Raw genomic sequence first — 17220 nt, forward strand, 5'->3', positions numbered from 1 at the left:
AGTGCAGAACGTACCAGAAGGGGTGTTGGGTCTCAAGCAGGTGAAAACATAAATGCATATATAACATAGGAAAACATATGTATATAGTTGAGTACTTGTAATAAATTAGCATTCATACTGCACCATAGGGAAAGAACAGAAATAGGGAAAATGAGTAGAGAGGTTGAAAGAATTAGGGACAAAAGTAAGACCATGGCTTGCTTGAAAATAACAAAGTATGCTGAGGACATTTTACTTTCCAATGTGATCATGCAGACAATAGGGGAAAAAAATGGGGTTTAATAGTGGTTTAGAATACTGTATGTTTAATACTTCCTATAAGGGTTGATTTTTTGGATTTATCTGTTTGACAGGGATCTGGAGATTTGGTATTATGCATGCTAGCTAAGAGGGAAAACTGAGGTTCAAGTGGATGATTGTGACTTTGTGGAGGATGTACTGTTGGCTGTTGCAGCCAGGAAGCCTGTGATCTGTAAATGGGTTTCTTTTCTCTCTTGGACTTCCTTATGAGATACAATCTCTGTGAAGTCCATCATTTGTCTTTAAGCTCAAGGCTTAAAAATATTGTTTAAAAGCAAGCCAGAAAGGCCACACCGAGTCTGGAGGCCCACAGAATTAAACGTTGTGTTTATCTTATCCCTATATTGCTTAGACCCTTCCTCCCACTGCAACGCTAAATTTGTTCATAGCGCAGTGATCAAAGGTTTCTCACATTTGTAGTCCAGCCACCAACCATTCATACAGTCCCAACCCATTCCCCCATCTGCTCCACGACTGCTATCCACCCCTCATCCCTCACCCACTGGGACTCTCAGCTGACGCTTGTGTGTCTTCCTCTTCCCACTCAGAGCCATCAGACTGTTACTGATCATCACAACATCAGACTGCTTGAATATGCACTGGCAGGCTTGCCATGCCTTAAGTTACTCCATTTGTTTGATTTCCTACATAGAAATGTAGTGTGCACTGAAAATATTCTCTCCAGAGCTGCAGGAGAGAGTGAATTCCCATATCCATTTGGAACTTCGTTTATTATCAAAGGATTCATCAGCTACAGGGCCAAATTCTGCTGCTACAGTTGCAAGATGCTAATTTATTAATAGGTGCCATATATGTCAGCATATTAATTTTGGTTTTTTCTGCTACTGCCTTTTTTTCTTTCTTTTTGGGTTTGTTTTTTTTTTTAAACGACTGGGTATCATTGTCTATAATATCCTCTGTCCCAGAGCATTCTTTGTCTGAACACAAACCGGCATGTGGCTCTAAGTGTAGCTACAAAGCGGAGATCAGGAAAGTGATTTTGTTTTTAAATATTTCACATTCTGCATTGTATTTGCTTTTGGATTATGCATTTGAGAAATGCTTGCTGGTATTTTTTCTTTCTGCTTTGAAGTAAACAAATCTTATGTCAGAGATTCTGAAATCTAAACCAGACTTGAAAAAATGAGGATTAAATGACACTTTAGTCTATAAGGCAAAGCCCCCACCCCTTGAACAGAGCATTGTTTTTCCCCACCATGTGGAATGGAGATAACCCACTGTTTCTTTGTGGTAGGCTACCAACCAAATCCATTCTGGTAAATCTGACACCCAATGTGATTTGTCCTTCTCGATGTAGTTTATGAGAAGTCAGGACAGTCTTCTGTCAAAATTGATAAGTGAGAAGACAGTGGGGAATGCAATTTTATTTTTAACAGCACAGCTGCCAGCAGTTCCAGCTTGTTTACATCTAGGCTGACTCCGTCTTGCTCCGTAGCTTTTCTATTTCCATCCAAATAGCCTCCAAGTACATTGTGGTTGTGCCTGTCTGTGTAAAATCTGCATAAGAGAACATATTGGGAATGTTAGAAAGGGGAAAAAAGAACTTAGATCTTTAGGTTGTTTTCACAACTTGAGAATGTTTTAAAAGTGAAATCTTGAACTCCACAAGCGTTTACAGAATGGGTTCTAAAACTGAACCATAATCTGCTAAAATCCTGCAATACTTGTTACCTTCCGTGTTGAAGGTACCAGAGGAGTTAAGAGCTGTGGCTTTATGATTGGAAGCATTCTTTTTCCAGTGGAGGTGGCCAGTGTTTGTAAATTAAATCCACCACAAGCATTTAAAGACAAGCTTATTCACTGTGAAAACAAGGCAATAGGACCCTGCAGTGACCTGTGGAGGCGGCGGGGAGGCAGTTTCATTGCACCCTGTTTCACACTGAATACTTCTACTACATAGCCTATAATTAGACATTAATGCATTTCCTAGAAATCCTTTTAACAAGAGACCATAACTGTTGATGGCGTTAGGATAGTTCTCAGGTCTAGGAAGTCTTTGTTTGCCTGCAGTATGACTTGCATTCAATCTGGCAGTCCCAGAATCCCACCAGAATCCCAAGTGGTTTTGATCTTTTTTCGTTGGTACACTTAAGAAAGCTGCAGTGACAGGTGTTTCCTCTTTATAGTCACTCCTTTGAGCTGTTTCTTTACAGTATCCCACCCTAAACATGTAGTTATCATGGAGATAAAGTAAAAGAAGGGTTTCATGTTTGAATGATCTAGCTTATGACAGAGGAGCTTTTCTAGCAAACTAAAAATTCTTGCTTCCTTTTTCCATTTCTCTTTTTGTAATTATTAATGAATAATTAGTCTTCTACATAGTTTGTCATCAATAGAGTCCAGAGATGGCTGTAAATGTCACTGCTCTGGTTCTGTGAATAGTGGATGTCATCTGACACTTTTGTTTTCTCATTGTAAGTGTGTTTTCAAGAGTTGCAGTCATGCTCTTACATGAATTGTTTCGTCATTGCCAGGGGAGACTCTTTGCAGTGTAACTGACCTGCTGAGTGCACCCTTACGCACAGATATATACACAGTGTATGTACCTATATATTCATATACATAAATTTACGCACGTATACTACCTCCCCTCCACACACACAAACACATGCACACACAAGTAAACAATTAAATATTTGACACCCAACCCAAGCCTGAAAACAAAATACCTACTTTAGTATGAAATTACTTTGTAAATGTACACCGAAGGTACCGTAGATTCTCTTCATCTAAGCAAGATAGGCAGCCCATAGGAGAAAAAATTCATAATATTTAAAATAGATTATTGTTAAGACTTCTAATGGTGCTTGGATTTACACATCTGTTTTCTGAGTTTCCCTCAGATTACCTCGTCATTGTTAAAGACATAACTGCTCAACAAAGCCTAGGTGAAGAGAGTTGGAAACATGATTTGGTTAAGGTGAAATGTGGATACTTCTCTGAACACCAAGCATCTGTTTGAAGTCTGTAGTCTTACCCATAGTGTACCACGATCATTGTAAGTGACAGTCGCAACTCCTACTGCATGGTACTGAAGTGAAATAAATGGTCTTTTAAAGGGAGTTCCTAAAGAACATCATTTATCTGCTGATGATGCTTTTTGTTGCAAACCCAGGCTGTTGTTCCTCTGTTTTATAACCCACACTCATTTGGCATGGTCTTTATGTGTAACATGTAATACCATTCTCATCACATCTGAATTTGGGAATGAATTTTTCTTTTTAGTTAGCTCCACTGTTAGCTCTCTGCCCTCCTAGGACTTAATTAGTTGAACTGTTCCTGTAAGAAAAGTGAGGGATAGCTCTGGTTCTGTTCATATTTGTTTATTTTTATTTCACGAGCAGAATTACTTGCCAGTGATGACAAGTGTGGCATTATGAAGATTAAATTTAACAGAAGATTGTAATGTAAATGACTGGTGATTTGGCAGTCTGGAAAAAGGTATATCCTCTCAGTCATGTGAGGAAGAGACCAAAGAAAGTGAAAGTGATTAGCGAGATTCTGTCAGGATGCTCGCTGTTTGGAACCTGACTGATAATTGATCCAAATGCTTACCTCACTCCCAGTGATAAGAACTGCAGAGTTGGGATTACTAGACCCAATTATGAGGTTGAGAGCAAGTTTTGCTTGATTTCCATAGTTTACAGACACCACTGGCAAGAAGCTGATAAAATTGATCTGACTTTGCAGGACAATCTTCTTACAGTAACCTTGACAGAAAGTGTAAAGAGCAGCCAAAAATCAGTTATGCATATAACCTGAACGTTGATCTCGCCCATAAAGGTGTAGAAGAAAGATGATACTGAAAAGTGAATCTTAATTTTAAGGTGTGTGTAATCCCTGTGGTCCCTGTGCACTTCTGTTTGAGGAAGAGTGACGCCAGCTCAGATGGATGAGGATTTTTTTTTTTTTTCAGTATAACCGGTTTATTAAAATAATTCAGACCTTAATGTACTTTCTCAGTTAATTCTTCATTGAGCTATTCTGTAAGTAGTCTGTTCTTGGCCTTTTGTGCTTCATTCAGTTAATCATTCCGTCAATTATACCATTAGCAAGATGAACATTAAACAGCTTCTCAGCTATTACAACAGGTAAAAAGGAAAAGCAAAAATAAAAGTAACTACTGTTTTTTTATTTTGCTTTATTATTTTGGTTTTTGTTTTTTCTTAAAATTTATGGTAAAGACTACACTCCTCCTTCGATCATCAGACATTGATTCCACTCATTGCATGCAATAATATGCACATGACCCCTTATGTAGTGATGGGCAGTAATTCACTAGTTGGTGATAACCATGTTGTTCTGTGTGGCTATGAAGATCACAATTTATTTTTTGTATTTTTTTTCCTTGATGTTGCAATAATAGCAACTAGTAACAATTTGTAATCTGGTCTGGATCCAAGAGGTACTAGTAATCATCCTATGGTAAAGAAAAATTGCTCAATCCAGAGACCTCCATAAACTGCTTCTCTCAACATTCTTTTACCTTAGAATACATTACCTGACTGTGGGCTTTGTAGATGGAATTTGTCAGCCTTAGAGACTTGAGCCAAGACACAGCTCTTTCATACATTTTGGGATGAAGCATATCTGAATTGCATTGTTTGTTTCACCACACAAGGACTTTTCCGGACTGGCAGCTTTTTAGCTTTCTTCTGGTGAGTAGGAATCCATCTCCAATACACTGTGGTGACTTCCTTTTCTAAAAGCTATACTGTTGAGTTGGCTCCTAATTCAAAACCTGGCGGTTGAATACTTGTAAATAGCAAAACTTCCCTTCTCCTGTTGGTTTTTTTCCTTATTCAGGAGAGTTGTTCAAAGGGGAGAGAGAAGAAAACACAGTGTTTTGGTTTTACAGGCTGGACTATACTGATATATAACCAGCATGAAAAGCTGACATTCTGTTCTTCTAAAGATAATGTAGTCAAATGGGAGAAGGTAGATGCTAGTTAATACTAAGAAGTTTAATAGCTGACTGTATTGTAAGCAGAACGTGTTTAGGGTCTTCTGTCCTACCGTGTCACAAAAATTCAAACCCTGAACGATGAATCACAGGTTCTGTTACACTGGAGAACAACTCTAATTAAAATTAATTTGGTATTTGACTATGTCTCAACGATGAGATGATTTTCTCATTGTAATGGGGACTTAAATGTTAACTTAAATGATCACACACTGTCCGTTTAGGAAAAATACTGTTGCGCTTTGATTCGATGCTCTCCCTGCTAATGGTGTTACCAGAGTTCATGAGACCCATTACTCTGATATACTGTACGGATGAAGGGAACTCAGTAGCTATGGTGATTTTGATAGTCTCTGTTGGTCCTTTTAGTGGTGTACAACAATTGCTATAAAGGCAGACAGGGAATATTGGAAGAATGTAGTATATTTGTAATATTTCTACAGTGCCTTTCAAATACTCCGTAATCATTTATTCTTTTATATCCTGCTACTCTGGTGGTGTTTGCATTGTTTTCTTCTTATAGATAAGGAAAACAAGTCACAAAAAGTTACATGAGGTGACTGCACCAAAGTAATTACAGTTGAACAGGGAACAGAGACTTAAACACAGGAAAGTTCTGGAACTGGCTAAAAAACTCTTATAAGGCAAGATCTTACTAATGTTTTTTTCAAAGTTATGCTGAATTTGAGAAGGTAGGGAAATTTCCCTTCCTTGGTATAGGGCATCATCCAGGGAAGAACCTCAGACATATGCCCAGTAGTCTAAAATACACTCAGTGATTTTTTAGAAAATTTATATTTCTTGATCTTGCAACCAGTTACTTATATCAATAAGTTCATCCTCTGTCATTTCTGATGGTAACCTTTTTTTGAGGTTTCCATTCTAGAAATGGATCAGCATGTTTCTGTATTTGCATTTGTATTTCTGATTGCAAAGGAGATCAGCAAGTTTACTTGTCAGCGTAGTCTCAGGAGACTCCCAGTCCTTCATATTTGGATGTGAGGTAGCCAAGTGTAGAGTTTAGCACTGTCATGATATAGAATTATGTTAAATAGTTGATTAACTTCTGTTAACTACTCTTCTACAGTACATACAGTAAACTAGTCTTATTGCATTTCAGAATCAGTAAGTCATGAGTGCACAAAATTAAAAATGGACATAGAATGAGATGAGATAGCGTTATAGTGTCCAGCAAATGGATTCTAAACTCATTTATAGCTGGGGTAATTTTTTTCTCCTTAAACCTCCTTTGCACTAGAGCAGCCCAAGAGTTACTCTTCCATGGAAGGAATTTAATGTGTTCGCTAGTTCTGTAAATATAAGAGGTCAAATTCAACAAAAATTATATTATCAATCACAGAAAGCATAAGAGATTCCCTGAATGCACTCATTCCCCAGCAGTTTGTGGGCAAGGGACAATCAGATCTCAAGTTTGTTCTGAGTTTCAATGTCACCCAGATGCCTCCAAACACTGAAAGTTCTTGTATGGGCTTTGAGAGTCTCCTACCTTAAGGAGAGGGTAGCTTGCTGTTCATCACAACTAATTTGTATTGAGCTCTAATTTCTTGTTTGCCTTATTTCCCACCCATAGAAAAATGTCTTCTTATCACACAAATGTGTGAGAAGGCAAGACAAACAAAGGGTCAGAGGATGAGAGTGAGGAAGGAGAACAAAGGGGCAGTAATAATAGGGTATTTTTGGTAGTGCCCAGCTGTATGCATGATTCATACGTGGTGAAGCGGCCACTTTACTAGATGGGACTTCATGCTTACCAGGCAGTAATTTCTTGTCCTGGGTTCAGCTATAGCAGTCATTTTTCTCCTTCTTAGGATTTCTATAGAAGACATAACAGGATGGGTTATAAGGTGAAAGTAAAAGGTAGGTGATGCAGGGGCTGTGTGGACGTGGGCACTAACTGAGAATGGAAATATTTGGGGGAAACGAGAGAAAAAGGCTGACGACTGAGGCTGCCATCTGTGAATATGAGTGAAGAGTTGCTTAGCAAAACTGTGAATTGTGAAAGGTTTTGAAAATGAGGACAAAAGGTTTGTGTTGTGGGAGAGGGGTGCCAGGGTGGGATGGTTCAAATGGAGGTGAGAGAGGCTGTGATGAGATGGAGCAGAGCTCAGCCACATTGTAAATGGGTTGAACAGGGAGTAGCTAATCCTGACAGAAAGTGGTGGAAGGATTCAAAGGTGTGCATGGCTTAGTATAGAGTATTGCCAGAGTGGTCAGCAAAGAAAAATGAGGCAGAATAGGATTCCATGTGTGCAGTTATTCCAGCACAGGGTCATCAGATTAATAACTCTTGTAAACATCTTCAACATACAAATTTACCAACTTCTCTCTTAGGCTGTAGTCTGTTTTCCAGGATGCGGAGGGAAAATGTGAAGCTTTTTTTGCCCCAGAAAAACTGTTTAAGAATGGTCATTGAAGGGCTCATGGTCTGTTTTCTAACAGACTGTCAGCTTTACTCTGAATTTTAGCTTTTAGTAGAAAGATAGCTATTACTGCAAACAGATGCAAACTTTACAAGATCTCCTTTAATAGCTCTTAACCTCTTTCCAGCAGTTCTAGAAAGCCAACAGCCCACTTGATGACATTTATAATCTACTTCTCTACCACTTGAGAGAAATGGCAGTATTAACCTAGCCTTCCCTCCTCAAAGAGGTGACAGCTCCTTGTTTGGTCTTACATCTCCTGAGGCTGACTGGTTTTCCATCATTGAAGCAAATGACGGCCTTTAACTGGGAGCCAGAGGCTACAGTCGCTACTCCATCACTTTAGAGGATGACCAGTATAACCAGTTTTCAGTCCTTCAGGAGCATGACCTGCACCTCTTTCCTGTCTTTTTTATGTCTGAAGAAATGAGCTGCCTTGGAAATTTGCATCCCTGTCTTTAAAGACAGGATATTCCTTATTCTAATTTCCATGTCTTTGTTTTAACTGAGTAATTTATAGCTAAACACTTTAAACTATTGTCTTCACTGTGGCAATGCACTGAGTTATTGTTCTGCCCACACAGAGAAAAAAAGAAGCAAGTCAAAGATATAGCAATTTGGCATTGATTTCTGTCACTTGGCAGCAGAATACTCTTTGTGTTGAGAGGCAGCTGCCCCCAGAGTGCCCAAAAAGGGAGGAGGCTGTCATCTCGTGAGCTGTCTCGTCAGCCCCTCTCCTCCCACCATCTGTCTGTCAGCACACTTGTGAATTTCCAATATGGTTTCTTACCTATTTTTAAAATGGGTGAATTTCAAAAGACTTTCGGTTCAGTTCCTATGTGCACACATACAAAACCCAAAGAGAAGCTACTATATGTGCGTGCGTGTTTTTTGCTGTGTCTAAAGGATTTCCAGAAAAGGAAATTACATTCTACAAATTCATTACTGCTGCCAAAACTTTGTTGCTTCTTCTGTTAAATACCCATTGGGGAAAAAAAACACTAAAAAGCATCTGTCGCGAAATGCAATGTCAAATGCATTTGACCCATGATGGTCCAGGTTGTCTCGTGTCTCAGTTGCTGCTCATCTGTTGAAGTTGTTTTCGGATGTGCTTGTTATATAAAGATCGGACTTGTGGGCTGTTGCTCTGAAAAATTATTTAATATTTTATGCAAAGTGTTTAAAAAACTTTAAATTTAAAAATTTTCCAAAGATGGAAAAGCCCTGATATAATTGAATGTGACAGCCTATATCACACTTGCTATAAAAAAGAAAGATGCCATGAAGGTAATAGTACAGTTGCCCAGTGGGAAAAAGGCAGTTATCTGGGAATGACTTCCAACGCAAAGCAAGAGACCTCATCCCAACTTCTCCCTCATGCCCTGAATGGGATATTACTTGAGTATGTGCTTGAGTCTAGAATCAAAACCATGAGATGTTTGGTTTGGCCTTTAGTACTAAGTACCAGTATCTCAGTCATAAGTATCCTACACCTTCTAAGTGGCCATAGCCCGTGCTCAAATCATCAGACTACATCCATACACTCATTTAATCGAAAGTGGTAGTTCCCAAGACTACCAAGTACAAATCTCAGCTCTAAGCTGTATTCTTGGGCAGAAAAACAATACTGTGGCAACTCACACACTGTGCACAGCCAGGACTGGTGCATCCCCAGTCAGAGGATATTAATCACTGATAGTGGTCATCAGCTGGGTTCCCAGAGGCAGTTATAGCAACACCTCTCAGACTCCCAGGATGGAGCCTTTAAGGCCATCCTCATTTTCCTTTGCTCTTTCGTGCCCTAAATGGTTAAATTATTCCACTCATTGAGCCAGCCACGCTGAAAGGATTCAGTTTATTTGGCAGCCCAAAACATTCGTACAGCTTTGCAGTAACATTTTGAGACAAATCATCCACTAGAACTTCAAGGTCATTCTTCACCAAAGAAATTACGTTCCAGAGCAGTCCTTGGGGCCCTGTCCAGCCTCAGTGCAGGGAGACGGGAGGTTTGTGCCAGCAGGACAATGAAAGTCAATCGATTTCAGCGTGTGTACAGCTCCTCATTTGCCTTGATTTAAAGTCCCAGTATCAGTCTTTATGGTGTGTTTTAGGCTTCCTTATAGGCCTCGCAAGGACCGCAACGCTTCTTTAATTCCCTTAAATAGTATACCTTGTTGCTCGGTACATTGAAGCCGTTTGTTACTGTAATTTCTCCCTAATATTGGCAGTTTCTAGTCAAGTGTTCATTTCCCCTGGCAGGCCATCCAGTTATTATACGGTTTGAAATAGGCTTTCCCTCCAGTACACATACTTATCTCCCAATGCCAAAATCAGGTCACTGCAATTCTCTTCCCTAATAAAACACAGGCCCGTTTCTTCTTTCAAACTCGATGTATAACATGTTTACTGGAGACTAATTCCACTTCTTACCACCATATTTACAACTCCTACCATATTTAAGAAAAACTAAAGAACAATACTGGTTTCATGGTATTTTCTACGTTTTCTTAGTTTTCATTAAGACATTGAAAGTCCAAAGACCAGGGATAAGTTTATAGGGTTTATGCAGGTACTGAACCCGTGTAAATGTGTACGTTGGTGAGGGAGCAGGGGAGTGAGCCATAGCAGTAAAAAATGTTCAGCTGAAATTAATGAAGTTTTTCTGTAAGTTGTCGTATTTCAGCACCTGGTCCCCATAACTGGATGGAACTCAGTAGTGAGTCCTCAGTGCTGTGTGTCTGGTACCTGTTTATGGATTAATCTGCAGGATATCTCTGGGGATGGGGGCAAACAAGCTCTACCACAGACTGAGAATGAAAGTGTGGGGTTTGTTTCTCTTCGTTTTATGCCAGCAATGAGAAGCAAAAGCTAAGTTCAGCAAAAGCTGACTTAACCAGCTGGGCTTAAACCACGACAGAAATGTCACCTGCAAATTCTCTTCAAATACATGTATTGGACTAAAGTTTCTCATTTACAACCACAGCTAATACTCTGTGCTATTGGATTCATCGTGCTTTATTACGATTATTTGTTCACAGTGCTTGCATTTTTGTGAATTATTCCCCCATGAAACCCTAACGATGCTTAACTCAGATGGGTGTATTGTAGTAGTTACCAACTGCACCATCTGCCCTAAAAACTTCACTTTTCAATGTAGATGCCACTGCTGGACATCTGGCACTAAAAATAATGTTTTCTGCATCATCTCAAACAATTGAGGAAGATGCCCTACGGCTGTTCAGCTCCACAGGAGATTCCTTGAAGCATCCGTCTGTTAACTAACAGCTTCAAGCAATGAAGCTATGAACACTAAACTGGCCAGGGAAGGAATTATGTATGCTATTAATGGATAGATACGCTATAATGACTTTATGCTTGGATTGCTGTTAGAAAGGGACTGGCATTTGTGTGATAGATTGAATGTGTAGCCAGCCTGTCTTATATCCTATAAATCAATAGTTGGTGTGATAGGACTAAAATGACTATGTAGTATAACTGTAAGTTCAGCTTCTATTATCCAAAAGCAAAAAAACTGCAAAATCCATGCACAGCCATATTTGGTCAAAGTTCAGCATGTCTTACTGAACTGTTTCTGTATGGCTTGAACCTGCAGTGTACTGAGATTTCCTTCTTAATTCACTGAATATTTTACCCAGTTAAAGATGTACACAAAGCACTGTTTGTCAGGACTGGGCAATATGAGTAGATCGTACAGAATGAGTATGTCCTGCAGTCGGCCACCCGCTCATGCTCCCTTGTGCTACACAAATTTTTCCACCCTTGGCAAAAAGCCACCATACAAGCCCGTGTGTTTCTTGTAGGAGGTGGAGCTGTGCCGCATTAGCAGCCAGGAAAGCCTGGGGCTTGACTGTCTGTTACAGAACAGATGATGAAGAGGACACAGGGATCTATGTCAGTGAGGTAAGGACATTGTCAATGGGGAGGAGCGTGGGAGATGCTCAATGTGGAGGGCTGAATGTTCCAGGGAATTTAAGAGCAAGTGCTCCGAGACCGGAGTGCTGAAGTGTCAGCCATCAGCCCAGCATGTGTCATTTTCAAATTCATTTGGATTAATCACTTTAAATTATGTTGCCCAAGTAGAGTAATTATTACTAGTGAGTTTGTTTTACGTGAATGGTTTTAACCTACATCGTAGTTAGGGAAGTACAAAGAAAAGCACATGAAATATTTTGAGAAAAGCACCTTCTCCACCCCCTGCTTGCATTCTCTCTCCTGCCACAGCCTCGTAATTGTAAGAGTGGATAATCATTATTTTGTTATTTGTGGTTTTGTTACAGTTGTGGTACACACAAACCATACCCACAGGTGGGTGGAGAGAAAGGCTAATAATTTTTTTTTACCAGACAAAAAAGTAAGTACTGGATACCGAGATGGGATGAACCCTCAGGTTTTCATTGGCTTCACCAGGAAAACATGCATCCAGCACATTTCAACAGGGTGTTAGAGTTTCACAGGGTCAGTCCTGCAAGACTTTCAGGAAATGCTAGCTCCCTTTGAGTTTCCAGCCATTCAAAGAGGGTTGTTTTTTCTGGATAAAGCAGAATTCTTGTGAGTCCAAAGTCCACTGGTGAGTCCAAGCTCACGGGTGATTGTCCTGAGTGAAGTGTGTTCCAAATTTTGTCACTTTTGTGGCAAGTTGAACCAAGATTTGGTCATTAGGAAAAGATTCTTCACTAAGGTGATGGTTGGTCACTGGAACAGGCTCCCCAGGGAAGTGGTTACAGCCCCAAGCCCGTCAGAGTTCAAAGAGCATCTGGTTGATGCTCTTAGTCATATGGTTTAGTTTTAGGTAGTCCTGTGAGGAGCAGGGAGTTGGACTTGATGATCCTATGGGTCCTTTCCAAGTTGAGATATTCTACGATTCTGTGATTCTAAATTCTGAGTGAAGTTTCATGGACCAGAGATGATCAATAAAGAGAATTCTCCTGCATATCAGTGGAGCAGGTGTGAAGGCAATATTGCACGTTTTCAGGCCAGCAGCAGTGTCAAAGAAGCTGAAAAGCGCAGCCTTGGAACAAGAATGAGGAATTAATATAAAACTACTCAAGAATAAGCCTTCCACTAGTTGTATAAGTGCTGCTGTTAAAGTCTGTTTGACCTTATGAGGACAAAGAAAATGCAGGAAGCTCTTATTACACTCCAGGATTATATCTGAAAGGTGCTGTTTTTCCTACATGGTAGAAATTTCTCAGACCCTTTAAAGTGAATGCAATTATATTGTCTGTTGTACTTCATTAAGCACTTCAAAATATTTTTTTTTCTATGACAATGCACAAGAAGAAAAATAATATCTAACAGCTGTAGAGGATGTTACCTTCCAAACCAAGTGTTCAACTCAAATGTTTGGTTTGAAAAAATAGCTTATGGCATGACGAGGCAAAATAAATGATTTTCAGATAACCATCAAGTGAAAGGTGATAGATCGAATTGCCCTGCAATGAACAGTAGGTCATTGCTCAGGGATAAGCTATAGCGACTTTGATTGATAAACTGTTAATGGAGCCCTAAACATCTATTTAGGTTAAACTAACTTAAAATTAACTGACTCAGACCAGGAACAATATACAGGACCTGTGAGTGATCTATACAATATAGATCCTTCGGGGGGTTTTTTGCTGTTCCTCCACAAGCTGCAAAATTCCAGAGGAAATAATAGATTGATAACCAAGATAATCACTTAATAGTAAATGTTTTCATGAAAGAAAAATAAATGTGCTGTTTTCCCAAAGACAGGCCGATTTGTATAGAGGCAACTGCTGCAGAAGCACCTCACTCCACACTGGACTTCCAGACTCCGCTCTGACAGCTGAAAGCTAAGGCCTGATGGTAGCATAAGAAAGCATTAATCTGAATATGCTCCCAACCCTTTCTGTCTTTTTGCTTTTATCTGAAACAAGCTTATACAATTATTTAAAGAACTGTTGAGTTTATTGACGCTAAAGGAAACTTCATATTGTTTCTGTGGAGAGTAAAAATGGTACTTTTTCAAATTGTGCAGTCATGCAGCTGTTGTAATTTCCAGTAAAAATCTCTCCATGTTCATTTACTGGATATTGTCCTGTGCAGGTTGATCCAAACAGCATTGCTGCCAGAGATGGACGGATCCGTGAAGGAGACCGCATTTTGCAAGTATGTGACAATAGAGTCTTCCTTAAACTCTTTCTTCAGACAAACACACAGTGCTGTCTTTTCTGCGGACTGTTAATGGGGGAAGGTAGTTCTCTTTGTTACTGTGATCGATGAGAAAATCCATGTCTGTCTGTTTTTTAACACAATAGCCAGGAGCTAAAAGTGCATGTACTGAAAAATGGGACTGACAAACTCATTCTGGCTCATGCCTTTATGTCCCGTGTCTTTTTTTGCCATATTTATTAGCAAATCTCATTTCCACTATCTTCATCTCAGTGTCAAATTCTAAACAGGGATCCTGCAGACATAAATAGGGGTGTCAGAGACTTGCTGATCATTCACTGATTGCATAAATTTGGGTAAAACTCACTTGTGCTGAGCATAGATGGTAAGAGCTTTCATATTAAAAATGTGCTGTTAGTGAAGGGTGATCTTGAACATACTTGAGAAGGGTGTTCATTAAGCTTTTGTTAATATTTTCTTTCCTCCGCTAATAAAATAATACTTTTATGTGTTCTTTGCTAATCCACCATCTTGGCTTTTTTTTCCCCTTTCATTTCTGTTGATCCATTCATTAAAGAGCTGCACCAAAGATAGATAGGTTTGTGCGATGCAACATAGCTGCTGTGGATGTGGGTGACCAGCTGCTGGCACTGGAGGAGGAGGGTACAGAGAGGGAAGTACCTAGAATGGCAATGGGTTTCCATTTTCAGTTGGCAGTGACTAGTATACTTTTTGCCCTAGTGACAAAGTCACAAAGCAGCTACCAAAAAAATCAGTAGAGTGGAAACTTTTTGCTGTACAGTAGCATTTTAGTTCTGGTTCCAAATTGATTTCCCTTGTGTTTTCACCTATTTTCACTGAAGCCCCAGAAGTATGTCTCAATGACAGGCTGCTTTTCTGTAAGCTGTTCCGTCATTGCCCTTCGTTAATTTAGGCACACGAACTTTCAGGTTGTTGCAAGATCAACCTGTCCTTCACTCCAAGTCTTCATTTTTGCAGGAAATGTCTATGCTGAAACCTGTACCAGTATCTCTTACCCTGATAACTGGCTTTGGGAGTCTAGCAAACACAACAGGGTCTACGAGCTGGCTTACCAAAGTTGCCCATTTTTTAGAGTGGAAATAACAAGTTACATTTTAATGTTAGGGCTCACTCAGGGGCTGCTGGTTTATGCTCCATGTGGTTGGGAATGTGAAAACATTTGCAGGACGGTGTTCCCCCCAGAAGACACAGACGCCACAGTGCGAAGGCAGTGAGCCCCTCATCAGGGCTTAGGGTAATGGGATCACATCATGGGGTGCAGCTAGGAGAGAAGAAGTCAATTCACTGCCCTTTGTGTCTTTTTATAATTTCCCTATTGAAGAAAACAACAGGATATAATGGTATTTTAAACTTTTGTCCTGGGTTCAGCTACAGCAGTCATTTTTCTCCTTCTTAGTAGCTGGTGCAGTGCTGTGTTTTTGACTTTCAGCCTCGGAACAACGCTGATAACACCGATGTTTTTAGTTGTTGCTAAGTTATGTTTACCCCGACCAAGGACTTTCTCAGTCTCATGCTCTGCCAGGGAGGAGGGGAAGCCGGGAGGAAGCAGAGACAGGACACCTGACCCAAACTAGCCAAAGGGGTATTCCATACCATGGCACGTCATGCCCAGTATATAAACCGGGAGGAGTTACCCGGAAGGCCCACATCACTGCTCAGGTCGGGCTGGGTATCGGTCGGCGGGTGGTGAGCAATTGTATCCTCTCCCCTTGTTATTTCCCCTATCATTATTATTATTGGTGGTAATGGTAGTGATTTTGTATTACACCTTAGTTACTGAGCTGCTCTTACCTCAACCCGTGGGAGTTACATTCTTTTGATTCTCCTCCCCACCCCTCCGGGAGTGGGGGAAGGAAGAAGGGGGGGAGTGAGTGAGCGACTGCGTGGTTCTCAGTTACCGGCTGGGCTTAAACCACGGCAACTTTCAGTAATCAGGAAAAACCCCTTGTTTATCGACAGAGTAGAAACAAGTTTCATTCCTACTCAATGTGTTTCAAAATAAAAGAGTAGGTCTGTTTTCTGCTCTTTTCATTGCTTTGTAAAATTTCTGGGTGAATTGAAGAGTCAACAGCAGATCAGGCAAATGTTCTCCAGTTCCTCATGAAATTCATTTCGATTGCGAGTAAAGACTCTGGGGGTGAGAGAAGAGCATAGGCAATTCTGCCATCCTTTTGTAGACTGGAGCATTACTTTAATGTCAGTGCTGATATATAGCTATGAGTTTTATCATTAAAGTTAACACCCAGAGAGTTATGTGGGGTTTACTTTCATATCTGAAAACACATTGACCCTCTATCTACTCTTATTGATGAGATAACTCAGGGAAATAGAAGGTGACAGTGCCATTACGGGGGGATTACACTGAGGCTGGGAGAGAGCCAGGTCCTTGAGCATGGGGCATTTTCTTGAGGGTGGCAGATAGCATTGGTTAAAACTATAGGAGGATGCTCTGTTTTCTGCATTCCTCACAAAATTACAGCAGTTTTCCTCTTGTTTTTAAGGCTGAAACTGTCCCCTTCTCATTCTCACAAAACCTCACACCTCTCCTGTCACCTTCCCAGTCTCCTTAAGCATCAGAGAAGAGCCTAAGTAATTTTAGATTAAAAGTTACAACGTCAAGGGAAACGTTTTATAAGACAGTCCTAGTTAGAATTGCCTGAATTTCTGCTGTTTTATAGCTGTGAACCTGCAGGCTGACAAGTGCTGTCCATGGGGGTAGGATGCTGTCGGGCAGGCTGGAGTCCTGCTCATCCCCTATGGTGGATGGAGATGATGTGGCGTGGGCACCTCCAGGCTTGTGGGGACAGCAGGGCCACTGCCTCCAGGGTCGGCTGATAGGAGTTGCCAGAGCAGCTGCCATGGCCAGGGGTGTTTTCCACAAGCTGGAGATCTCCTGGGCCTCTGTGGCTTCACCTCTGCTTTTCACGTTAGGGCACCTCTGCACCTCTACCAGACAGTTGTCTGGTCCCCACAGGCCACAGCAATCCCTTCATGTAGGCTTTGGAGGGTCTCAGACATTCATTTATTGCCAGTTAGTGTGCAGTACACTGCAGTTTTCTTTAAATGTGGTTTTGAGTCAGGGCTTTCAGGTCAAACATACATGCAGAAATGAAACTTTCTCTTTACTTCTCAAATGGGGAGTTCCTGCTACTTTGAAATCAAACTCTTAAAAGTTTTTATTTCCCCCAAATATGCAGATCCTTCTGTCTTCCAATTTTGTTTTCACCAGTTTTCAAATAGACCAAGTTTTTTGTTTTGTTTTGTTTTTTGTTGCCACAATGAGAATAGTCCACTTCTTGT

The 17220-nt window shown here is 40.4% G+C and overlaps 1 protein-coding gene across 1 annotated transcript in view; it reads left to right on the forward strand.

The window, feature by feature from the left end:
• Window positions 1–17220, forward strand: part of PDZRN4 (PDZ domain containing ring finger 4) — a 104311-nt gene that overhangs the window by 73138 nt on the left and 13953 nt on the right. The window contains 3 exon segments of the mRNA XM_030478299.1: window positions 11547–11585; window positions 11587–11646; window positions 13813–13875. Of these exon segments, the coding sequence (XP_030334159.1) occupies window positions 11547–11585; window positions 11587–11646; window positions 13813–13875 (162 nt within the window).

This window comes from Strigops habroptila, chromosome 3 (assembly GCF_004027225.2).
Source record: "Strigops habroptila isolate Jane chromosome 3, bStrHab1.2.pri, whole genome shotgun sequence".
Lineage (NCBI taxonomy): Eukaryota > Metazoa > Chordata > Aves > Psittaciformes > Psittacidae > Strigops > Strigops habroptila.